This window comes from Dasypus novemcinctus, chromosome 2 (assembly GCF_030445035.2).
Source record: "Dasypus novemcinctus isolate mDasNov1 chromosome 2, mDasNov1.1.hap2, whole genome shotgun sequence".
Lineage (NCBI taxonomy): Eukaryota > Metazoa > Chordata > Mammalia > Cingulata > Dasypodidae > Dasypus > Dasypus novemcinctus.
The window spans coordinates 79760151-79786580 of record NC_080674.1 but is presented as its reverse complement, the minus strand read 5'-3'; the positions used below and the strand labels follow the sequence as shown (position 1 = coordinate 79786580).

The window sequence follows — 26430 nt, the reverse complement described above, 5'->3', positions numbered from 1 at the left end:
TTTTTAAGTTCACCATATTTATTTTACCTCTAAGAGGTCCTTAATCACATGGAATCAACAAATTCCTCTGAACATTTCCCTTAAGAAAAAAAAAAAAAGGAAGGAGATACAGTGAGATGGTATATGATAACCACAGTAATTCTTACCATATACAGCAGTAAAAAATCCAAAATAACAAATTCTGTACATAAACAGTCATGCTAAACAAAGAATTTACTGATCGAGAAAAAGAAAGATACAGCAATGACTATAAAAGCATTATACTATTAAAAATTATGTATAGAAACAAGTAATAAGGTTAATTAACATATTTACTCAAAAATACAAACCATACATTGTTCTCATATATGGAATAAGATATTTTCCTAGTAAATTAGGTATGATGACCCAAACTCTCACTTTTTAAGACTTTTTTTATGCCTAGAAAATCTAAAATGCTTTTCCTATTTTAATTTAACATGTACTTCCCAAAATACGATTCCCCATGAACATTATTTTCTATTATATTTTCACATACTCTTTAGATAACCAAGTGAAAAATTCAACAATACACAAATAGGTACTTTCATCAATACATAAAACAGGAATAGATAGTAGGGGTAGGAAACAGAATATAACTTCAACAGAATCAACACAACACTAATACGGAGGCATCCATTTTAACCCTTAAGGAAATATCTGAGCCACAAGACAGGTTTTCCATTTTGAATCGAACTTCTAGATAAGAAGTCTATGTTCTGACCTTAAAGAAATACTCAGTGTAGCTCATGTTACCATAAAGGTCTAATATAATAGATAGTCATTTTATGTTGCTAAGAGTTATTAACTAATCTTTTATATTATTTCATTTAGTATATGATAGAATTATAACCAGATTATTTTTAAAAATCAAATATGGAATTGGTATATACATTAAACCCTCTGCATAATTTCTGCCTCTGAAGCATTAATAAAGTGTTTAAAATTATACAAATATCCAGTAAACAGCATTTTATTTTATGACATTGTATTAATACAATAAATATACAAAACTTCCAAATCACTGAAAACATGCAACATAGGGCGTCAGACGGGACATTTATATAGAACCGTGACAGTCACCATGATGGCAGCGCAATACTATTCTTACAAAATATACAAACATCCCTAGATAAATAATCCAAGTCCCAAATTACAAATCACCGAGCAATGATTTTCCAGTGTTCAAACTTGACTTTGAAATAAAATAGCCACAACTTAATATTTCAAACTGAAAAAAATGACATGGATGCCTATTATGTGAAGATGGTCTGGGATACTGGCTAATTTTAGTAATAAGTATAAAAACACTAAGAGATGCTAATCTTTTGCTGACTGAAAATGTGACTATTTACTGATTAATTTTCACTGAATAGTAAGGAATAACAACTTAAACCCCCTTTCATACCTGATCAAACTGTAAATATTGTCATCATTTTAATGCACATTTTCAAAAAAGTAATTTTCTCCCACAAACATGGATTAAATTAACACAAGAAACTGAATTTTAAAACACCATTTTCTATTTACACAAAAATTATATTTGATGGGTTTAACTATTCTTTGATATCTAACAATGCTACTTTTGGGGATTTCTACACAAGAGAGAAAACACTCCTATTCTGAAGGAAAGTATTTGTGCATCTCCATGTCTTTGAAAGTCCCTATGATATATCTTTTATTTGTAGTTTAAAGAAAAAATGGGCTTGGAATATAAATTAATGGTGGATATGTGCTCTTATTATTTTATAGTTAATGTTTTGGAATGTTAGTAAAATCTACATTCACTAAACCATACTAATTAAACAAATTCCCAATGGTAAAATTATATCCTCTGAAAAACCTGGAATTCACTTAGATCATTGAAAATTTGGGTAGAGATTATCACTGATCAGAAGTATTCATGAAAACATAACTTCATACTCCGTATACTATTTTCTCCTGAATGATGAAGTATCTCCCAAGTATGTTATTTCAATAAAAGATCCAAATAAGTCAAATGTAAACACCATCCTGGTGGGTTCATATTACCTACTATCATGCAGAACTTCTTTATAAATAGTGAGAAACATCTATCCTCCCCACCTCACCTCCAGCGTGAAACTCTTTTTAGCTCTATATTTGGGGAAGAAAATTAAAATTATTTAACCATTAATGCACACCTGTTTTTTAAAGGATTTACAGTTTCAAATAATATAATCCAATAGACTAACCTCATTTAAAATCAAATTCAATAAATCACTATCATTCCGCAATCTTAAAGACTTCCAAAACATAGTAGTGTGACTTTACAAAGTCTTTCAGTTATTTTATTAGCATTAAAAATGACTCAAAGTTTGAAGCCAAGTACACTGTAAGAATAGAACTTCTGTGCTGCATAGTAACAATTTTAATGTTATTATCTTCATAATTAATGCATTCAATTGTTATTTGTGTTTTCTTGCTTGGTGCAAGCTAAAGGTTTTATTTTTTTTATTGCTGAAATTTTTTAATGTATTCAGTCTGTCTCAGAAATGGAAAGATTGAGATGCATTAGGAATTCAAGTATACTTGAGATGCCAGGGTTTTTTGTTTTTTAGTGTCATTAGACATGAGAGGCTAAAAGAAAAATCCCCTAAATACTGTATATTTTTTGTGCACAGGAGTTAGGCTAGACTAATACCGCTGTTAAAAATTACCCCAAAAATAAAGAGCTGCCAAACACAATCTCGGTTCAATTTTAAAGATAAGACATAAGAAATACCAAAGTTTTCATACAATAATATCTTTCTATGATAGAATACTGAAAATTAAAATTTAAAAAAAGGAATTATCACTAAATTCTACTATTCCATCAATTAACTACCTTTGCTTTTGGATAACGCACTGCGTATTATATTAAATTCTCATATTATATGCCCCAGTAAATTTTTATTTAAAAGAAACTACAGAAAATCATTTCTATGATTCCATAAACAATCTCCCTGCCCCCCAATCCTAAAACCATAAGCAGTGCAGAACCCAAAATACTAAACTCATTTAAGAAACTTGGTGTCCATGCAAGAACAGAGGTTGATATCAAAATACCAACCACTCTAAAAAGAAAATAAAAGGATAAAATTTACATTATCTATTCTGAAATGCACATGGGCTCTTCACTAATGACTGAAATTGCTAAAAAGCAAGTGAATTTAAAAATCCATTAAGTCTCCGCTGCCTTATTTCTTTCAATATAAATAGGGAAATGGGAATGAAGCATCGCTTTACTGCTCCAATGTATAATAATCCTTACGTCTAAAGATTCTTGAAAGAACTACTGCAGCTAACACTAAATGCATTTTAATAAGTACCATATTAATTTCAGTGTGTCACCACTGAAATAATTTGTTGAACATTCATCCCCCAAGAAATATGGAGAATATTTATTTAGCATGTAATACTTTTCTGCCAGGGGCACTGAAATATTAAATAAACTATTAGGTAAAGTAATAAGATGAGGACGTTTTCCTGATTTTAGCCCATGCACAAGTGAACAGGAAATATACATGCTGTGTATACTGTGTGTTTCAAACATAAAAATATCTATAGAATACAGTAACTGGAGAAAAAGTACAGTCAAAAGGTAACAGTGAACCATTTCAAGATTCTCTAAATTTGGTTACCCTTGAAAGCATTCTGAGCTGCACTAGTTGCTGCAGTTGAAGCTGCATTTGCAGCTGCGGTCTGGACAGTTTTGTTGGACATCACACCTGTTGCAAACTCTTGTTGGGCCTTCTCAAAACTGGCACCTGTTGTGCGATATAGTCCATGTACCTATGAAAGCACAAAAACATGGGAGAAGATAAATAAATGGCAATCTATATATTCATTTTCAGCACTCTTAAGTTAATCTCAACATTATTGAGAGGAACAGACTAGATTCTAGTCATGATGCCTAAGTTCAAGAGCATTATCCGTCACACTGGTACACAATATTGCATTTAAATATTTTCTATTAATACAAGTATTTCCTTTTGTCCCCCAATACAGAAGAGATGATTATATCTATGCCAAACCACAAATATTTTAAAGAATTTCTTAACCAATTGCAAAAAGGTGTTTTCCTCTGTACCCAATTAATTACTGATATTATAATATTACAATAAAATGATTTAAACATAAGATGCAAGAGAAAATCTGACTTTAACACATTTATTGCCCCAGACAATTCAAAGAGAACAATACCCTATCTATTATTACATTGGCTGCAAACATACCACTGAATCTATTATAATCAAATTATATTTTATCATTTGATGTATTGAGCAATACTTATGTCCTTAAACACGCTGCTACTTTGTATACCATTAACTTTTTGAGTATGGTCAAATCCTAAAGAATTTATGAAGGAAGGTTTCTGGAAATTCTCCATACTGGTTCATCACTCAAGTCTTGTGATTTCTCGCAGAAGGCAATGACAGTCTATTTTCATATCATTTACTAGAGCAGGGTTAAAAAATATTCTTTATTATCAGCATATAGTTTAAGCTCATACTTAAACCAAGAATCTCAGCAATGATAAAATTAGCCACTCAATTTAGTGCAAATTTGGAAAAGGAAATAATAACAAAGTAAATTAGAACAACATTCAATGACTTCTTGGCCTTTTGGTTAAAATCAAGTACAGAACATTCATTCTCCCCCACCTCCTTGTAGCTTTTTGCTTGCTGTCTGCTCTCTGTGTCCATATTTATTTTTCATTTACTTCCCTCCCCACTTTGCAGCTTGCTGTTGTCTGCTCTGTGTCCATTCGCTGCACACTCGTGTGTTTTTTCACTTTGTCTCCCTTTTTGTTGCATCACCTTGCTGAGTTGGCTCTCCATGGTGCTTGTGGGCCAGGCGGCGCTCCACGTGCTTGCAGGCCGGGCAGCACTCCACAGCACTTGCGGGCCGGTGGCACTCCCCGGCACTTGCAGGTGAGCCTACTTTCACAAGGAGGACCCGGGACATGAACCCAGGGTCTCCCATATGGAGAAAGGAGCCCAACTGGTTGAGCCACAGCCACTTCCCCCATTCATTTTTATATATCACAAACTTGGGGGTAAGAAGGAAAGAAAAACAAGTGAATCTATAATTACACTGCATTATGATTGAGTCTAAATTAGAAGTCTACCTGGTATGCAATCAAAACAGGTTTAAGGGAGGAGGCAGTGCACCCAAGTCAGTATTTTCCCCAACCCTAGATAGGAGATGAAAATTGTGGAGTGAATGTGTATTGAGAAGAATGTAGAGTAAGTCAAAGAACATTCTCAGGTCAGGCTTGGATACTGGGTAGTGATTTCAAGAAGATGAAGAATAGAGAAGATATGTTGGTTTCATGAGGAAGGGAGATGATGAGTTTAGCTCTGAACATTCACTCAACAAGTGTTTATTGGATACCTACTCTAGGCCCTGGCAAGGAATGAAACCTGTCAGGGTGCTTTCGATAGAGTGGTGAAAGCAAATACCTATATTACTGTGGATCAAAGAGTAAAGTGGTCATAGAGAAAAAGAGCACCAACCAGTACATGCGCTGGTAAGCCATAAAATTGTCTTCTTCTAGTACTATAGCACTATCGTAAGTATATAAGTAATTATTTTATTAACTTATTAAAACCAAATCTTCCATGGCAAACTAAAAATACAAATAAATTACTACACCAATGTTCAAGCAATTTATCTCACAGTGAGTATATACAATTAGATCTAAGAAAAATGAAGCATATTTTAGAAGTATAATAAACCTTCTTTACTCACAAAGACTATATTACATCTTAAAATGTAATTCACAGCCTCAGAGTAGTAAGGCAAAATAAAGATGGCATTCCTATACCACACATTTTCTTAACTATCAGTCTAACTATACGAAAGAAAGAAAGAAAAAAAAAATCAAACGAATCAGTCTATATCTACACAGACCCAGAGAGCCATCTAGAGGGAAAAGATCACATGTTGACACAGCGCACAATGCTCAATTTCTACATTAAATTCACTATGGGAAAAGGGCATTCTTTATTTCGGTGTCCCCATCAACATCTCAAAAAGCTTATCATTTCCCTCCCATGTACCAGATTTGTATCTACTGGTAACTCAAATTCCTAGAATTAGAAAGTTTTAGGAGAAAATCATGTAAATAAAAAACAAACCCTTAAATATTTGCTAGCTTTTCTACTTATTAGGATTGCATTATCCTAAATATTTTGTTCTAGGAATGTCATAGAAAGGGCACTAGATTCAGAATCTACTGATTCCTCTCCTTTCTAGCTGGCTGGCTACCACTCAAAACCTCAGATTACTTCTTATAAAACAGGAATATTTGTTGCCCTATCTGCCTTTCAGAATTTTCCTAAGGAATGAATGAGAATGTATGTAACTGTAGTACATTAATATAAATTACAATTCATTTAAAAATATCTGCATAAGTGTCATAACCAAAATGTAGCTGCAACTCCAGAAGAGAATCTTGCTTCCTTAACGTATCGTCAAAAACAGATTTTAATGCATAGTGGTGGCATACAACACACAAAAATTGTACACTAAGGAGACTAAAGAACCATAGTATTCAATTTAAACAAAATAACCCAAACATTTGTTCCATGAAAGCTTACAAAACACCACTTCCAGAAAAGCTTTTATATTAATATAAAACCCCTGTCATACCAACATTATTTTTACTTTCATAAAACTGGGAAAATAAAATACAAATGAGGTTTTAAAATATATATATAGGGGAAGCGGACCTGGCCCAATGGATAGGGCATCTGTCTACCACATGGGAGGTCTGCGGTTCAAACCCTGGGCCTCCTTGACCCCTGCGTGGAGCTGGCCCATGCGCAGTGCTGATGCGTGTCCCCCGCATAGGGGTGTCCCCCGCATAGGGAAGCCCATGTACAAGGAGTGCGCGCCGTTAAGGAGAGCCGCCCAGCGCGAAAGAAAGTGCAGCCAGCCTAAGAATGGTGCCGCACACACGGAGAGCTGACACAACAAGATGAAGCAAGAAAAAGAAACACAGATTACCGGTGCCACTGATAAAGATAGAAGGAGTCACAGAAGAACACACAGCGAATGGACACAGAGAGCAGACAACTGGGGTGGGGGTGGGGGGGGAGGGGAAATAAATCTAAAATAAAATAAAAAATATATACATATATATTCTTTTCGTTCATTTTGGTTTTTAAAAAAATCTTATGGATCTCTAAACCTAACTTATTCTGTTAAAATAAGACATTTCCTAGAAATCCTCTAAGAAGGCTCCAGCCTGTAGCTCTGGATCAAACACATCTTCCATAACCCCTTGAATTACAACTCTAGTACTCGCAACATAGTTTCACTGTGTTGAAATTCAACCAATCCTTCAAAGACTATTTCACATATTCCGTGGTCCTCTATCGTCCTTGAACTAGCTGAGGTTCTCCGTCTTGTGAACAACTACAGTACTCTATACATCTTTTAGAACATGTATATTCTGCTTCTTTTTTTCAGGGTTTGTCTACATGTTTTATCATACCCTACCATGCTTTTAGTTCCTTGAAGGTAGGTGCAAATTTTACTCATTGTTATATCTCCTGAAAGACAAAGCACAGTAATTTGCAATAGAAACCACTGAATACTTGCTTTATATCTACTAGGGACTAAACCAATAGCCCAAAATTGTCTTCATTTGAAGAAAAAAAAGTTATCAAGTAAGAACAGTACTGATCTAGCAGACTGTACCTGTGTTCTGTGTCACAAAGTAAAAGGCTTAGTATACAGTAATCTCAGAGGTTAAATGTTTTAAAAGTAAATATACTAAGGATACCAACTGGGAGCAGGATATAAACAACCTCCTCAGGAGGATCAATTTTTTATAGGGATTCAAAGTTATTACTCATACCTACTGGGTGTCCCCTGGATGATGATGGCAAGAATCTGGACCAGCTTTATAATAGGCAATGTGAATCACCTGGAATTGATTCCTAATCAGGAACTACGATAGTGCTAGATGGTGCTAATAGAGTGAAAGAGAGAAAGACACACACAAAAGCACCATGCCTATTTATTACTACAGAAAAACAGTAAAGCAAAATTATCAGCTTTCTGTCCCAGGTTCAAAATAAAGCAAAAATAGGGGTAAGCAATAAACAGTGCTTTAAGAGAAAGTGAAAGTCACCTTTAATGTAAGAAGACTATCACTTGATATACTAGGATATCTTCACAAAGCATACTACACACTTCACAAGTGTACTATAAAACTTCAATTTAACTAATAAACAGGTTTAACTGTCATTCTGGATTATACGCTCAAATTCTGTACTCTTACACAAAAAAATATTTGTAAGATAATTTGGTAAATAAGAAAGTTTAAAGAACTCAGGGAAACTTGTTTCTGAAAGAAGTGGAATTTTTATATAAAATTCTTTTGAAATACAAGAAAACCACTATTAACTGTTTTATTAATGTGGACCTTAATGTCTAAGAATTTTTTTTTATTTCATGGAAAAGATAATCATTCAAAACTAAGTACCAAAAGGAATAGGAACTATTATCTGTTTATTAATCTCTTCCACAGTGTTATCCTAGCTCTTTATCAACTAAAAGAAGGGGGAAATTTAGAATTCTCCTGACATAGAGTCTTCTGTGACTCATTCATTTATTATTTGACCCATTTATAACTATCTCCCACTTAGCCAAAAACCATTATTTAATTTTTCTAATAGTTTACTATAGAAAGAAGACATTAAGAAAGAAAAAAAAATTGGAAATAATTTGAGGGAAAACATAAATCTACTTGGGAAAGATAAGGATTAAACCATTTCCTTATCTATGAAGAGGTGCAAGAGGTAGATAATTTTGCATTTCAATTATTTGAGAGTTGTACTATAAGAGGTTATCATTATGAGGGAATCAAATTTACCACAGTGCTCATATTGGGCTCTCTGTACACAAAGGATTACCTACTCCATTTATACAAGACTTTGGAAAGCCAATAAAATTTTCAAATTTTTATTCATTTCAATTAAAATAAATTTGTACCTAGAGCACGTTGAGCTGAGGCTGGAGTGACAAAAAGCGTACACAGAAAACTTTTAGAGGGCATTAACGGTTCATGAAGAACCTGACCCCTAGTGGTTATAAACTATGGCTACATACCTTCTCCAAATTTTTTTTGAACAGTTTTGAACAAGTGTGGGAAAAAATTTTAAATAAAAAATAATCAGGTGTTTTTAATTGGATCTTAATTTCTATCATATTAGGAAAAATGACTGCCATTACAAATATGAAAGCTGGCTCAAATATTATTTTAGCTTACATTATCACCATTTATTGTACTTCATAAAATCATACAGAAAATCATCTCATTTAAATTCATTTCACAGATAAAGAATATGAGATCCAGAGAAATTTAGAGATTTATACAGCACCTACATATAACTGATCCCATATAAAAAGAGGTAACTGGTAACTTGTTTAACTACAAAGTAAAAAAAAAAAAAAAAAGGCAACCAAAATAGGAGAGTTTGTTGCATAAATTCCATATCAATACTTCTTATTTAAGAAGCAGTCATGTTTTTTGAATGCCTGGCACATGATGAGTACAGATCTAAAACTTTTCCTTTCATGGGATAGATCCTGAAAAACTGTGTGGTTGGAAAATGGAAAAGAAAAATAAACTCTGCAGGCCCAAGAATTCAGAGTACTATACACAGTAGAGAGTACACAGCAGCTGCAGAACAAACACCTCCTCCACACCCTTATTTAACTTGCAACTTGACTTTTTAGCAGCATGACTCAATCATCTGTGCAGATAACCCTCACAAGCCCTTCACCATCACTACATAAAATTCTCTCTAACCACACTCTTCTCTAACAACAGACTCTTAGATATTGATAATGTTCTGCTCTAGACTCTCTTCTCACTCCACACACACTTTTCTGGGATTCACTTATATCAAGAAGTTGGTAATTCCCAAACCTAGAAATTTGCCTAAATCTCTTTCCTTTGCTCCCAACTTGTATATCCAAAAGTCTACTAAGTATATACACTTTAATGCCCCACCAGCATTTAAACTCTCCATTCAAAGTTGAAATCATCTTGACCCTCAAATCTTCTCTTCTTCCTCTTTTTGAATGGCCTACCATCTAGAAATCTGGATGTCATCCTTGACTCTTCCCTTGCCCCCACTTCCAATCCCCAAGTGGAATCAATAATTACCTGTTTATTTTCTCTTGCTTACATCTACTTTACACTGTAGATGTGTACTGTTTATACAGTTCCTTAGTTTGTTAACCAGCTTCCTTGGTCTCCCAGCCTTAGTTTTCCCAAGTGCCACACTCCTGCCCAACAAATCCTGAATACATTTCAGAATAATCCTTCTAAAACTCAAATACAATCAATTCAGCTACTCTCCTCCTAACTTTTTGTTGGCTCCCTACCACTCTTTGTGAGGACCCAAACTTCTTAACAAGGTTTCCTAGTTTACAAGACCCAGAAGGATATAGCTACCACTTACCTGTCCAGTCTCATTTTCTCCTACCCTCCATCACTAACTCCCCTCATTGCCCCCTACTGTGACTCATGCCCCAAGTTTGTTTCTCATCCATTCTGAACAACTTTTAATTCTCTGAATTTGCCATGCTATTTCCTGCAAATGTGTATGTATGACTGGGGTAGTCCTGCTAGTATCCTCCCTGCCCCCCTTATCCCTTTCCCTAGATAACTCCTACTCATCATTATCTCTTAGCTGAGGTATTACTTAAGACGTCATTACTTTAAAAAAAGACCTCTAAATACAGGTTGGGCATCCCTCCTGTGTGCTCTCTTTACTTTCTGATATATGAACCATTAAACCAGTGGACTGAAGTGCCTGTTCATTTGTTTTTTTTTCCCCACACTAGACTGTGATCTCCTTGACTCGTTCACAGCACAGTGCATGGCACATAACAGGCTTGAAGTAACTGTTGAATGAATGAATGAAACCTACAATACCTAATTTCATTTAATTTTCACAACAACCCAATGAATGTAGTTATTATTCCCATTATTTATTCATTCATTCATTCAACAAATTTGAGTGCCTAGTACATGCAGTCAACTGCAAAAGGAAAACATACAGTCCAGGTTCCCAGTCTCATGGAGCTTAGAGTATGGATGAAGGCACTGAGGGGTTACAGAAACCTGCTCTGTTCACACAATTTTAAGTGAAAGCAGTGGAACTTCAACTTGAATTGTATAGTTCCATAGCTCGGCTCTTCTCACTTAACTCCAATGCCAAAAGACATCTTGACTCTGAAATGGCCTAACAAGCTTGTTACCTAGAATATGTGCATATATGTGTATATAAAGTGGCTTGTGCTCAGGTCCCATATTAAGTAATACAGGCAGTAAGTGCTCCAAGAAAATAAAGGACATTATATCCCAAAGACATAGGATAGTGAGAGAAAGTTTCTGAGTTGGGCCTTGAAAGTGTACTAGTAGTTCTTCAACTGTCAGAAAATATGAGGTAACTCAGGGGTTAAGAAGCATAGGATGTATGAAAACTGGTCAAAGGAATGTACAGGATGTATTTAAAGAAACTGAGTAGAATGGTTTAATTAAAGTAGAAAGTCTAGCTCCAGGAGCATCAAATGTCACTACCAGCCCTACTTCCCACCACTGGCACAATCACATTCCCCAACTCCAAAACACACTTCAAAAGTCTTCATAGTGCTGTTGTTTCCTTCTGTTTTTTCTTTTTGTTGTTGTTGCTGTTTTTAGATTAATATAGTAACTGCATATAAAATGGACTGAAAGAAGGGGGGAGCTGAGTAAACAGTAAAAAAAATTTCTAGCTTAGCTGAGACTGGGAACAGAAAGGAAAAGGAAGATGGAAAAGATATGAATAAAGAAAGTATCAAAGAAAGTGACTAAAAAAGTAGTGGGAGCATTGACATAAACACAGTAGTGACATTAACATCTCATAAGAAAGTGCTTAGTGCCACGTTATTTAGTGCTTAGTGCCACGTTATTTATAGTAGGTACTCAATTTTTTAATGGCTTCACTGAGATGTAATTCACACCCCATACCAATTCACCTATCAATTACCCTATTAACATGTACAATTCAATGGTTTTTTGTGTATTCAAACAGTTGTGAATATACTATCTACGCAATCCAATTTTAGAACATTTTCATTACCTCAAAAGAAATCCTGGGAAGCAGTTGTGGCTCAATTGATACAGAGTCCGCCTACGATATGGAGTATCTAAGTGTTCAATACCCAGGGCCTCCTGACCTGTGTGGTGAGCTGGCCCACGTGCAGTGCTGCCATGTGCAAGGAGTGCTGTGCCACACAGGGTGTCCCCTGCATAGGGGTGCCCCATATGCAAGGAATGCGCCCCGCAAGGAGAGCCACCCCAAGCAAAAAAAGCATAGCCCGCCCCAGGAGTAGCGCCGCACACAAGGAGAGGTGATGCAGCAAGATGACACAGCAAAAAAGAGACACTGTTTCCCGGTGCCACATGAAAAGAATGCAAGCCTACCCTCTGGTTTATTAGACTTACCCCAGCCAGTGAACAGGGAGGTGAAGAAGGTCAACCACCACACCAGGGAGCCAAGAGTGCCTACAACTGCAAGTAGGAGAATTGCATCCACCATCCATGTGGAATCTAAGCCCCCTCTTGATATAGATGTGGAATGGACATAACCATCCGAGGGGCCACAGGATGGAAGAACAGAGTATGGATTAGAGTGGACTTACTGATATTCTACTATAGAACTATTGTGATTAGTAACTAAATAAATTGTAGCATTGATGTGGAGAAAGTGGCCACGGTAGCTGCTGAGGGTAGAGAGAAGAAGAGAAATGATGTGGGGCATTTTCAGGACTTGGAGTTGTCCTGGGTGGTACTGCAAGGAGAGATGCAGGACACTGTATGTCCTGCCATGGCCCACTGGGTGGACTGGGGGAGAGTGTAAACTACAATGTAAACCATTATCCGTGTGGTGCAGCAGTGCTCCAAAACGTATTTACCAAATGCAATGAAGGTCCCATGATGATGAAAGAGGTTGTTGATGTGGGAGGAGCGGGATGAGGGGGGTGGGGGTTATGTGGGGACCTCTTATATTTTTTTGAATATAACATTTAAAAAATAAAAAAAAGAAATCTTTTTCCCACCCTAAAAAAAAAAAAAAAGAATGCAAGTGGACATAGAAGAACACACAGCGAATGGACACAGAGAACAAAGAATGGGGGAGAAGGGGAGAGAAATAAATAAAATAAATCTTAAAAAAAAAAAAAAAAGAAATCCTGTAACAATTAGCAGTCACTCCTCATCCCAATACCCAGGCTTTAGCAACCGCAAATCTATTTTTTGTCTCTATAGATTTGCATATTCTGGACATTTCATTAAATGGACTCATACATATAGTCTTAATAAATGTTTCTTGACTCAGAATACTTGGAAGAAGAGTTAGTTTTGAGAAGAATGTAATGAGTGTAAAATGCTGACTGTGAGACAATGATGCCAATTAGCTGAAGACAAACAGTCTGCAATGCAACTAAAGATTATGCAAAGTAGTATCTCTTCCAACTTTTAAGATTTATAGTCATCTGGGTAAAAAAGAAACTGAACCAATGGGGGAGAACGGAATTCCCAAGGAAAAAGATAATACAACACAAAGAGCAGAAAGCTAATCACGTTTAAGAGGACTAATTTATGAGCTGGACAAAAAATAGCCTCAAAGGTAGCTGAATGAGAACACAAGTACAAAGGTGAATGTAAGATACTATTTCAAGGAAGAGAGACCACCTATAGTATAGAAGGCTGCAGAAGCCCAGGAGAAAGAAAAGGGAAAAATACCTATTTTATTTACTGACTTTAGAAATATGAGTTTCAACAATGTGTGTGTTTGGTTCACAATAGAGGTAAATGCTTTTAAGAGAAAAAAATTAGTAGCAAAAATATGGACAGAAAGAACATAGCTTAGCCTTCCTAGGATCTTGCAAAGAATAAAATGAAAATGAGTAAGTAAAGTATTTCAAGAGTGCTAAGTGTTCTAAAATATAAGACACGGTTATTTGTATGCATTCCTGTATGCATTCTCAAGTTCCTTGACAATAAAAAATAAAAGGAAAAAAATGTTTAAAAAAATGATGCCTACCAAAAAGTCTTTATCATATTAACAAGGTGTTATCCCCAGGGTTTCTATATCATATGTGAGTACAAACAGAATACCAACACTATATACCACATACACACACACACACCATTTTTTTAAGGAGGTACCAGGGATTAAACCTGGAACCTCATACCTGGGAAGGAGGCACTCAACCACTGAGCTATACCCACTCCTCACAACAAAACTTTTAAATAGGCAAATAAAGAGTGATTTATCTCCCACCATATGTAATGATTTTCTTTAAGGCTATGAAAATAGTCATGGGAATTCTATAAGAAGTATAGCCAAGATAATTGGGCAGTTACTAAAAACAGCATTCATCATCATAATCCAGCCTGAGCCTTTAACTACTGACTTTATACTGTTGGATATTTTTATCAAATATGGATAAAATGCACATACCGTACAGCTTTACTTATATTAAATCAGGCTGACATGCTTCATATTCAAAGAAAGAAAATTTTAAAATGAGGTTGACTGTTCGATTCACAAAAGAAGCCTTCAGCTTACAACAAGATTTTTAAAATATTCTTTTTTTTACAGGAAGTAAAATGTGCTATTTTCTAAAATGCATTGATATAAAACTTTTAGTTGTAAGAAAGTAACTCGCATAAGAATAACAAAATTGATGAATTAAAAGCAAAATGGGAAAATGAAGACTTGGAACATCAGATTCACTAAAAAATTTACAGACATAAAATTTTTCACTTACCTTTTTAAACATAACTAATGAGATGACTGCCGATGCTGTGAAAAGTGCTGCTATGATTATCATCATGATTCCAACAGGAATATTTTTGTTGAGACCAGTAAGGGATGAAATCCAACCACTATGACACAATAAAAAGAAAAGTATAACTAGGCAAATAAGTTAATGCATACTTTACAAAATAACATAAGAATAAACCAATATTCAGTACTAGCTATGAGCCAGGTACTATTTCAGTTCTTAACATGTATTAATTCACTTAATTTTCAGAACAACCCTATAAAACAGATACTGTTTTTAATCCCTATTTTATAAATGACAGCACTGAATCACAGATTCAGTAACTTGTCCAAGGTTATACAGCTAATAAACAGCATAGTCTGAATTCAAACCCAAACTGTTGAACTCCAGAGTCTGAAGAGTTTACCATCAGATGATGCTGCAATTATTTTTAATCCTATGAGTTATTAGGTTGGTGCAAAAGGAACTGCAGTTTCAGACCGTGAATTTTAAATCATTATAACTAGGCTCAAACACATTTTTATTAATCAAAATAGGAACCATTTTTTTTAAAGATTTGTTTATTTCTCTTCCCTTCCCCTGCGTTGTCTGCTCTGTGTCCATATGCTGTGTATTCTTCTATGTCCACTCGCATTATCAGGTGGCACTGGGAAACTGCGTCTCTTTTTTTGTTGTATCATCTTGCTGCGTCAGCTCTCCATGTGTGTGGCACCACTCCTGGGCAGGGTACACTTTTTTCACGTGGGGCAGCTCTCCTTGCGGGGCGCAAACCTTGTGCCTGGGGCACCCCTATGCGGCACGGCATTCCTTGTGCACGGCAACACTGAGTGTGGGCCAACTTCCTACACGGGTCAGGAGGCCCTGGGGATCGAACCCTGGATCCTCCATATAGTAGCCAGACACTCTATCAGTTGAGCCACATCCGTTTCCTGAAACTACTACAATCAACACATTTTCGCCAATGAGAAATAAGTCTGTTTACTCCTGTAGCATAAAAATCCATTCTTCAGGATTCGGCAAATTCTTGGAGAGCATTTTCTGCATTCTGCTGGTTGTGGAAGTGTTTTCCCTGCAAAAAGTTGTCAAGATGCTTTAAGAAGTGGTAGTCAGTTGGTGAGAGGTCAGATGAATATAGCAGATGAGGTAAAACTTCAATAGCCCAATTTGTTCAACTTCTGAAGTACTGGTTGTGTGACTTGCGGTTGGACACTGTGGTGAAGAAATGGACCCTTTCTGTTGACCAATGCTGGCTGCAGGCATGGCAGTTTTTGGTTCATCTCATCAATTTGCTCAACATACTTCTCAAGATGTAATGGTTTTGTCAGAACTCAGAAAGCTGTAGTGATCAGACTGGCAGGAGACCACCAAACAGTGACCATGACCTTTTTTTGGGTCAAGTTTGGCTTTGGAACTTCTTCTCGTTCCAACCACTGAGCTGGTCATTGCCGGTTGTTGCATAAAATCCAGTTTTTGTCACAGGTCACAATCCAATTAAGAAATGGTTCCTTGTTGCATAGAATAAGGGAAGACGGCACTTCAAAATGATGATTTTTAAAATTTTCGGTCAGCTCACAAGGCACCAACTTACCGAGCTTTTTCACCTTTCCAATTTGCTTCAAATGCCAAAATGACCGTAGATTGGTTGATGTTGAGCTCTCTGACAACCTCTCATGTAGTTTAAGAGGATCAGCTTTGATGACTGCTCTCAGCTGGTTGTCAACCTCCGATGGACAGCCACTATATTCCTCATCTTCTAGGCTCTCATCTCCTTTGCAAAATTTCTTGAACCACAACGGCACTGTATGTTCCTAAGCAGTTCCTGGGCCAAACGCGTTGTTGATGTTGTGAGTTGTCTCTGCTGCTTTAAGACCAATTTTGAACTCAAATAAGAAAATCACTCAAATTTGCTTTTTGTCTAACATTTCCATACTCTAAAATAAATATAAAGTAAACAGCAAGTAATAAGTCATTAGCAAAAACACATAAAGCAAGAAATGCACATTAAAATGATGTATAACATAACCACATTTACTTAAGAATATATGCCAATATTAAACAGCAAATTTCAACAATGCAAAACCACAATTACATATGCACCAACCTAATTATTATTCCTTCTCCTAAATGTTCATTTTAAATTGCTGAATTATGGAAGAAAATATTTGCAACCTCATATCCAACAAAGGACTAGCACCTAGAACATATTAAAAAACTCTTAAAACTCAGTGGGGAAAAAAAATCAATTACAAAATAAACAACTTGAAGTGCCATTTCACCATGAGGATATAAAATGGGAAAAAGCACATGAAGATTTATGCAACATCATTAGTTATTAGGCAGATGCAAATTAAAACCACAATGAGAGAGCACTGCAGTCCAGAAGAATGGCTAAAAATAAAAAATAAAAAAATAGTGATCATGCCAAACACTGACAAGGATATGAAGAAACTGGATCTCTCATGCACTGCTGGTAGGATTGTAAAATTGTATAGCCATTCTGAAAAAGTTTGTCAGTTTCTTAAAAAAAAAACCTAAACATGCAATTTCCATTATGACCCAACAATTACATTCTTGGGCATTTACCACAGAGAAATGAAAATTTGTGCTCACACAAAAACCTGTTCCCAAATGTTCACAGCAGCTTAAGTTGTAACGGACCCAAACTGGATACAATCAAGATCTCCTTAAACAGCTGAATGGTTAAATAAATTATGGTACATACATTCCATGGAACACTTCTCAGTAATAAAAAGGAATGGACTATTGATATACACAACAATCTGGGTCATTTTCCAGAGAATTATGCTGAATGATTGAAGAAAAATACCCCAAAGTTACACACATTTAATACAACATTCTTGAAACAACAAACAACAGAAATGAAGAATAGATTAGAGGTTGTCAGGAGTTAAGGAGAGAGTAGAGAAAGAAGGGAATTAAGTGTGGGTGTTAAAAGGCAACATGAGGGATCCTTTGTGGTAATGGAAATGTTCTGTATGTTGCCACTATTAATGTCAAAATTCTGATTTTGATACTTTACTGTAGTTGTACAAGATGTTACCACTGGAGGAAACTGGGTAAAGGGAACCTGGGACTGCTCTTTATTATTTCTTACAATTGCATGTGCTGCATGAGAGTCTACAATCACCTCAATATAAAAAGTTTAATTTTTAAAATCTGTCAAACTGGGAAGCAGATGTGGCTCAGGCAACTGGGCTTCCGCCTACCACATGGGAGGTCACTGGTTCAGATCCTAGTGCCACCTAAAGAAAACAGCAAGCTGGCGCGACGGGCAGGTACAGTAAGCCGACACAACAATAGACACAAGAAGAAAAAAACATGAGACACAACAAGAGGGAGCAGAGGATCCCTGTGCCTCCTAAAGAAGACAGCGAACTGACACAATGGGCAGGCACGGTGAGCTGACACAACAAGATGACACAACAAGAGATGTGGAGGAAAAACATAATGAGAGGCATAACAAAAACTGGAAGCAGAGGTGGCTCAAGCAATTGGGCACCTCCCTTCCACATCAGAGGTCCCAGGTTCGGCTCCCAGTGCCTCCTAAAGAAACAAGGAAGACAAAGGGACACAGCAAGGGGAAAACAACAAGGGGGTGGCGAGAAATAAATAAATAAAACAAATCTTTAAAAATAAATCAATACATACATTACAAAATACTTTTTAAAAATCTGTCAAATTACATGAGATCTGTTGAAACAGGTGTTTCTGTATAATCCTCACTAGCGTATGCGTATGCAGTGCTTCTACCTTTGAAAGACGTGGCACATAAAAGTGCATGGATATGAAAATATGTGTTTGTGTGTGTAACTAAAATAGTCCCTTACACATATCAGATAACTCCCTTTCCTTCAAATCTTGGAAATTCTTTTCTCTCCCACAATCATAGGCTCTTCTTAGTCTAATCACTCCTCAGTTTCCTTTGCATTCTTCTTCTCAGTGCCTATTACCTACAGCTTTTATTTAAACTGTATAATAATAGATATGATCTGCTGTTTTAAAAAATGGTAACATAATCTTCAATAGATTGATTTATCCAAAGGTTTTATCTTAGGTAATATTTGAATTGCTTTTCTCACCATTTCATTTTGCTTTTCTTCATTTTTGCTAATCTGGCTTTTTTTGTGTCAACTATTTTTAGGAAGCCAAAAATTATATAAAGATAATAGATAAGTACTTAAAAGTAGAGTAATTAAAGCAAATGACTTACCAATTGCCCCAATTATGAAATCCTGCAGCCTGGAGTACATGTACAGCAAACTGACAAATGTAGACGAAGAAGAATACAAAGAATCTGAATGAACTGTCACTCCTTTTTTTTTTTTTTTTTTTTTTTTGAGGAAAAAAGGGAAGAGAGACAGAAAGGAAAAACATTATTTTTCTCAATACTGTTATAGTCACATGCAGATTGACAAACCTTAAAAAATAATGGCAACCACCTGAGGCACAGAATTAAATTAATAACATAAGAGTAAAGTATGTGAATCCTTTATCCAAATATTAGATGTTATCATTATTCCAACTTCAGTTTGTCCTTTTAATTTCCAACTAGACCATAATTCACCTTGACAATTTTTTTATTAAATGGCTTTATTGAAGTATAATATACCAAAAAACAGCAAGTATTAAGAATATGCAATCTGATAGTTTTGACATGTTTACACCCATGAACTGCCCCCCAATCAAGATATCAAACATATCACACCAAAAAGTTTTGTCATCCACCCCATCCTCCAGCTGTCACTATAATTTGCATATTTTAGTTTTTTATATAAACATAAAATACACATAACAGTGTGTATATATATATATATTTTTTGGTCTGCCTTGGTTCACTCAGCATAATTATTTTGAGAAGTTCTTTCCTTTTCATTACTAGTATTTCCATTGAATGGAAACACCGGTTTGTTTACACTCTCCTGCTAATGGACATTTAGGCTGTTTTTACTTTTTCCTATTACAAATAAAACCGATATAAACCTCCCTATATAAGTCTGAATGAGCATATATTTCCTTTTCTCTTATATTAAATATGTATAAGTGGAATGCCTGGAAATTTTGGGAGGTGAATGTTTAACTTTTTAAGAAACTTTTCCTAGGGGATTGATCCATTTTATATTCCCACCAGCAGTATATGAGTTCCTCTACAACTCACTAATACTGATATGGTCAACCTTTTTCATTTTAGCCACTCTAATAGGTATATAATAGCATTTCACTGTGCTTTTAATTTGCATTTCTCTAATAACTAATGTTGTTGAACACCTTTTTGAGCACTTTTTCTCATCCATACATCGACTTTGGGGAGGATCTGCAGAAGTCTTTTCCTAATTATTTAATCAGGTTGTTTTTTCCCTTACTGTTGAATTTTGAAGATTCTTTATATATTCTGGTTACAAGTCCTTTATCAGATACATGTTTTGCAAAGATTAGCTTCCAATCGGTGGCTTGTCTTTTAATTCTCTTGAGTGACTTTTGAGGGAAAGTTTTGCCTTTTTATTAATTACAATGTATCAATGTGTCTTTTTAAGGATTTTGATTTTATTATAGTATCTAAGAAATCTTTGTGAAAGCCAACAAAGATTTTCTCTTGTTTCTTCTACACGTGTTAGAGTTTTCAGTTTACATTTAGTCTATCATCATTTTTGCATTGATTTTTAAGAAGTGTGAGATATGGACCAAAGTTCCTTTTTAATTTGCATATGGATATCCAATTGTTCCAGAACCATTTCTTAAAAAGGTTGTCCCTTCTCCATTGCATTGCCTTTGCACCTGTTTAAAAAATCAGTAGTCCATGAGGAATGAATGTAGTTCAAGTGGTTGAGTGCCTGCTTCTCATGTATGAGTTCCTAGGTTCGATCCCAGGTACCTCCTTTAAAAACAAACAAACAAACAAAAAAAACAAACACACAAAAACAAAAAACAAAAAAGAGGAGTCCACAGAAAGGTAGGCTTATTGCTGGACTCTATTCTATTCCATCGTTCTATCTGTCTACCTTTAAGCCAATACCACACTTTTTTGATTATTAGGGCTTCCTAATAAGTCTTGAACATAGTAGAACTAATCCACAAGTTTGTTGCTCTTTTTCATAGTTGCTTTGGCTATTTTATGCCTTTACTTTTCCATGCATTTCCATTTAGAATCACAGAGTTTCTACAATTAAGCCCACTGGGAGTCTAATGAGTCTACAGATCGATTTTGAGAGAATTCACATTGTAAAAATACTGAGTCTTCTGATCTATGAATAATGCTTAGCTCTCCATTTATTAGGTTGGTGCAAAAGTAACTGCAGTTTTGCATTTGTTGAAATTTCCCATTTGATACTGGCATACATTCTTAAACAAATGTGGCTGTTATACATCATTTTAAAGTGCATTTGTCGCTTTATGTTTTTTTGCTAGTGACATTACTTGCTGTTTATTTTAGACTAGGAAATTATGCTAGACAAACAGCAAACTCGAACAATTTTCCTGAGTTCAAAATGGGTTGTAAAGCAGTGGAGACAACTTGCAACATCAACAACACATTTGGGCGGCGGACTTGGCCCAGTAGTTAGGGTGTCCATCTACCACATGGGAGGTCCGCGGTTCAAACCCGGGGCCTCCTTGACCCACGTGGAGCTGGCCCATGCGCAGTGCTGATGCGCGCAAGGAGTGCCCTGCCACGCAGGGGTGTCCCCCGCGTAGGGGAGCCCCACGCGCAAGGAGTATGCCCTGTAAGGAGAGCCGCCTAGCGCAAAAGAAAGTGCAGCCTGTCCAGGAATGGTGCCGCCCACATGGAGAGCTGACACAACAAGATGACGCAACAAAAAAAGAAACACAGATTCCCATGCCACTGATAACAACAGAAGTGGATCAAGAAGAAGACACAGCAAATAGACACAGAGAACAGACAACTGGGACAGGGAAGGGGAAATAAATAAAATAAATAAATCTTCATTAAAAAACAAACAAACAAAAAACACATTTGGCCCAGGAACTGCTAGCGAACATAGAGCGCAGTAGTGGTTCAAGAAGTTTTGGAAAGGAGACAAGAGCCTTGAAGATGAGGAGTGTAGTGGCCAGCCACTGGAAGTAGGCAACAACCAATCAAGAGCAATAATGGAAGCTGATCCTCTTACAAACTACCTGAGTAGTTGCTGAAGAACTCAAGGTCGACCATTCTATAGTCGTTTGGCATTTGAAGAAAATTGGAAAGGTGAAAATGCTTGGTAAGTTGGTGCCTCATGAACGGACTGAAAATTTTTTTTAAATTGTAATTTTGAAGTGCCATCTCTTATTCTACGCAACAACAAATCATTTCTCGATTGGATTGTTACGTGCGGTGAAAAGTGGAATTTACACAACTGGCGATGACCAGCTCAGTGGTTGGACCAAGAAGATGCTCCAAACCACTTCCCAAAGCCAAATTTAAATTTTAAAAAAAAGTCATGGTCACTGTTTGGTGGTCTGCTGCTGGTCTGATCCACTACAGCTTTCTGCGTCCTGATGAAACCATTACATCTAAGAGGTATGCTCAGCAAACCAATGAGATGCACTGAAAACTGCCATGCCTGTGGCTGGCATTTATCAACAGAAAGAGCCCAATTCTTCTCCACGACAACACCTGACCACAAGTTGCACAACCAATGCTTCAAAAGTTGAACAAATTGGGCTACAAAGTTTTGCCTCACCCTCCATATTCACCTGACCTCTTGCCAACTGACTACCACTTCTTGAAGCATCTCAACAACTTTTTGCAGAGAAAACACTTCCACAATCAGCAGGATGTAGAAAATACTTTCCAAGAGATTGCTGAATTCTGAAGCATGGATTTTTATGCTACAGGAAGTCACAAACTTATTTCTCGTTGGCTAAAATGTGTTGCTAGTAAAGGTTCCTATTTTGATTAATAATAATGTGTTTGAGCCTAGGTAAGATTATTTAAAATTCAAGGCCCAAAATCACAATTCCTTTTGCATCAACCTAATAGTTTTAGGTCTTTTTCACTCTCAGCAATGTTTTGTAGTTTATAGTGCACAGTTCTTTCACAGCTTTTGTCAGATTTATCCCTAAGTATTCCACATATTTCAATACTTCTCTAGATGGTACTTTTAATTTCTGATTGTTGCTAGTATATAGAAATACAATTTTTGTATATTGATCTTGTATTCTGCAACCTATCACTTATTAAAGTAGCTTTGCTGAAGATGACATCGGATTTTCCATAGAGACAATCAGGTGGTGTCAGAATAAAGAGTTTCATTTCTTCTTTTCTAATCTGGATGCCTTTTATTTTCTTGCCTGATTATGGCAGTCAGAAATTTCAGGACAATGTGGAATGGAAGTGGTGCATATCGACACCTTTATCCAGCTCCTGATCTTTGGGGGAAAGCTTTCAGTCTTTCACCATTAAGTATGATGTCTTCCATTGATGCCCTTTATCTAGGTGAGGTAGTAACCTTCTTTCTAAGTTTGTTGAGTATTTTTATGATGAAAGAGTATTGAATTTTGTCAAATTATTTTTCTGAATCAATTTAGATGATGATTTAAAAAGTTTTTTTTTTAGTTTGTAATATGATGAATTACATTGATTAATTTTCATATGCTAAACCAACCCCAAGTTCCTGGAATAAGCCCCACTTGATCATGACACAATAATGACTTTTAATATATTGTTGGACTTAAGTTTGGCAGGATTTTTGTTTCCTCCATTTCTTTCAGCAAAGTGACTATTCTATTCCCAAAACATAATTTTCAAATTCCTTAATATTTCAGTCTACTTAATCTCAGCAAGGACTTTGTTCCCTTAATCAGAGGGAAAAACAAGCCATAGGAATAAATCTCATTAACTTCCTGCTCCCTAACTGACTTTCCAAGTTCATATATACTACCAATCTTCCTTAATTCTTATCTGTGAGAAGGCAGCGTCTCTCCTTTCAAAACTAAATTTTGAAAAACAAAAATATAAAAAGAGAAAAAGAGAAAAAAAAAGAAAACTAACATATACAAGATCTTTGGTTCATCCTTCTAGTTCTTCTGGAGCACTTTACTTTAGTTGTTACTTATTCACTACTATGACTTGTTTGCAACTCTCCCATTAGGTTCTTCCGGTCAGTGTATAAAACACATACAAATCTTTCTTGTCTAAATATAGTCACCCCTTAACCTGTCTCCCAAAAAACCTTCCACCTTTTTTATCTCCTTCCTTCCCATCAAAAATAATAGTCTTGAAGAAGTGGTCTATCACTGATTTCCTCTATTTCCCTCCAAAATCCACTGTAACCTAGCTTCTCCTGATTCACTCCTCCAGAGACAATTCAATCTCAGGGGCAATACATGAATTTTTAAACCCAACCTCTCAGTCTCTCTTCACTTTTTTATAGCATTTGACAGTGAAGATCCTTCTTTAAAACTTTTTATATCCTTGGCTTCCATTATCATTCACATCTACTTCTGTCAATTCTCCGATCCAAACTGCTGCTCAATCTCTTATTTCTAGACTACTGCCTTTATATCATATTGTAAAATTGTTTAAGAAAGTTTTCTTGTATCTTCTAACGTTTGAGAACCACTGACCATAAGATAAAGACTAAATTATTTATCATAGCACATACATCTCTTCATATGTTCCAACAATCTCTACCCCAATTCCTCTAAACTGGAGGAACATCCTCGCCATCATGAATGCCAATGCTTTTAATTACACTGCCCATAATGCCTGCCACAGTCTTCTTTTCTGCCTGACAAACATGTACTCATGTACATTTATCTCTCCTGGAGCTTTGCTATTTACCACCACCCCATCCCTCTTCTGATCACGCTTTCCTCAGTGATCCCTTTGAAAATAGTGTCACACTAAATGTTTCACACTGCATTTTAATTACATTTACAAGTGGTAATCCCTTCTAGACTATGGGTTTTTAAAGGAAAAGGACCCTCCCCTACTTGAGCCATCTCTCTTTTGCCAGAATCTAGCACAATGACTGGCAACTGGCAGACGGTCAATAAATACTGAATTAACAATTAGAGAAATGAATATGCTATACTTAATACATTTTCTCTCATAATACAAGAAAAAAATTAAACCAAACAAAAAGTTAAAGGTTCCATTACTTCTATATTTTAAAAGTTTCCAACCAAGAGCAAAAATAACAACTCCTAAGCTAAACTTTTAATTAATAACCAAAGTGCTTATTCCTACAAGGTAACAAAATTATTCTGAATTCTAAGGAATTGAAAGGGTAGATTTTTCTTCTAACTTTTCATGTTGAAATAATTTTAGATTTAGAGAAAAGTTACAAAGATAATACAGAGAGTTCCTGTATACCCTTGACCCAACACCACCAAACATTAACATCTTACATGCCATGGCATATTTATCAAAACCAAGAAATTAACAATGGTACAACAGTATTAACTAAATTACAGACATCTGCATTTTACTAGTTTTTCCATTAATGTCTTTTTTTGATCCAGGATCCAACTGAGAATAACACATTGCATTTAGCGGCATCTCTTAGTCTTCTATAATTTGTAACAGTTTCTCAGTCTTTCCTTGTTTTTTCACATTCTTGAAACTTCTGAAGAGGCTGCTCAGGAATTTTGTAGAATGTCCCTCATTTTGGGTTTATATGATCTTTTCTATTTATTATGCTGGGATTATGGATATTTTAATGGAATATCAAAGAGGGGAACTGTCCTTCTCATCTCATCATATAAAGGGTTAGGATATCACCATGACTTATCAATGATGATGTTAACCTTGATCGCTTGGCTAAGTAGTGTCACCAGGTTTCTCCACTGAAAGTTACTACTTTTTCCTTTCCATACTATAGTCCTTAAAAGTAAGTTACTGGGAACACATGTGACTCAAGTGGTTAAACTCCCATTACCCAAATGGGAAGTCCCTGGTTCTGTTCTCAGTGCCTCCTGAAAAAACAAGAACAAAAAACAAGCAAAACAAACAAACAAAAAACCAACTCAGGGAAGCCAACGTGGCACAGTGGTTGAGCATCAGCTTCCCACATATGAAGTCCCAGGTTTAATCCCTGGCCCCGGGTACCAAAAAAAAAAAAAAAAAAGTTACTAAGTTCATCTGACCTGCACTCAAGTTGAGAACAATTAAGCTCCACTCCCTAGTGGGGAGAGAATAAAGATATATTTATTTGGAATTCTATAAGGAAGATTTGCCCTTTTTCCTCCATTTGTTTATCATTTATTTCTATCAGCACGAACTCATGGATATTTATATTATTTTTCAGGGTAAAATTAAAAACAACAATTATTAATTCTGTTACTCAAGTTGTTCCAGCTTCGGCTTTTGAGAGTTTGTTTGTTTAAGCAATGGATGATCTAGGCTCATCTTTAACCTTCCCCGCCCCAGATCTAAAACTGCTATTTCTCCAAGCTGCAAAAGAGCAAGCTTTAAACATTCATTAATAATGTTTTCTACATTAGTCAGATTTAAATCAAATGATTCTACCTTTTGTAGTGGTTCTATTAGTAATACACCAAATTGGTATTAATGAACATATAGCTTAGAAA

The 26430-nt window shown here is 35.8% G+C and overlaps 1 protein-coding gene across 2 annotated transcripts in view; it reads right to left on the bottom strand.

The window, feature by feature from the left end:
• The window catches only part of SCAMP1 (secretory carrier membrane protein 1), a 128692-nt gene continuing 102262 nt past the window's right edge, over positions 1-26430 (bottom strand). For both annotated transcript variants that reach the window (XM_058275227.1, XM_071208680.1), the window contains 3 exons: positions 19115-19216; positions 14866-14983; positions 1-3810 (listed from right to left, as the gene is read on the bottom strand). In XM_058275227.1, the coding sequence (XP_058131210.1) occupies positions 3646-3810; positions 14866-14983; positions 19115-19216 (385 nt within the window). In that variant the 3' untranslated portion in view covers positions 1-3645. The remainder of the gene's footprint in view (positions 3811-14865; positions 14984-19114; positions 19217-26430) is intronic.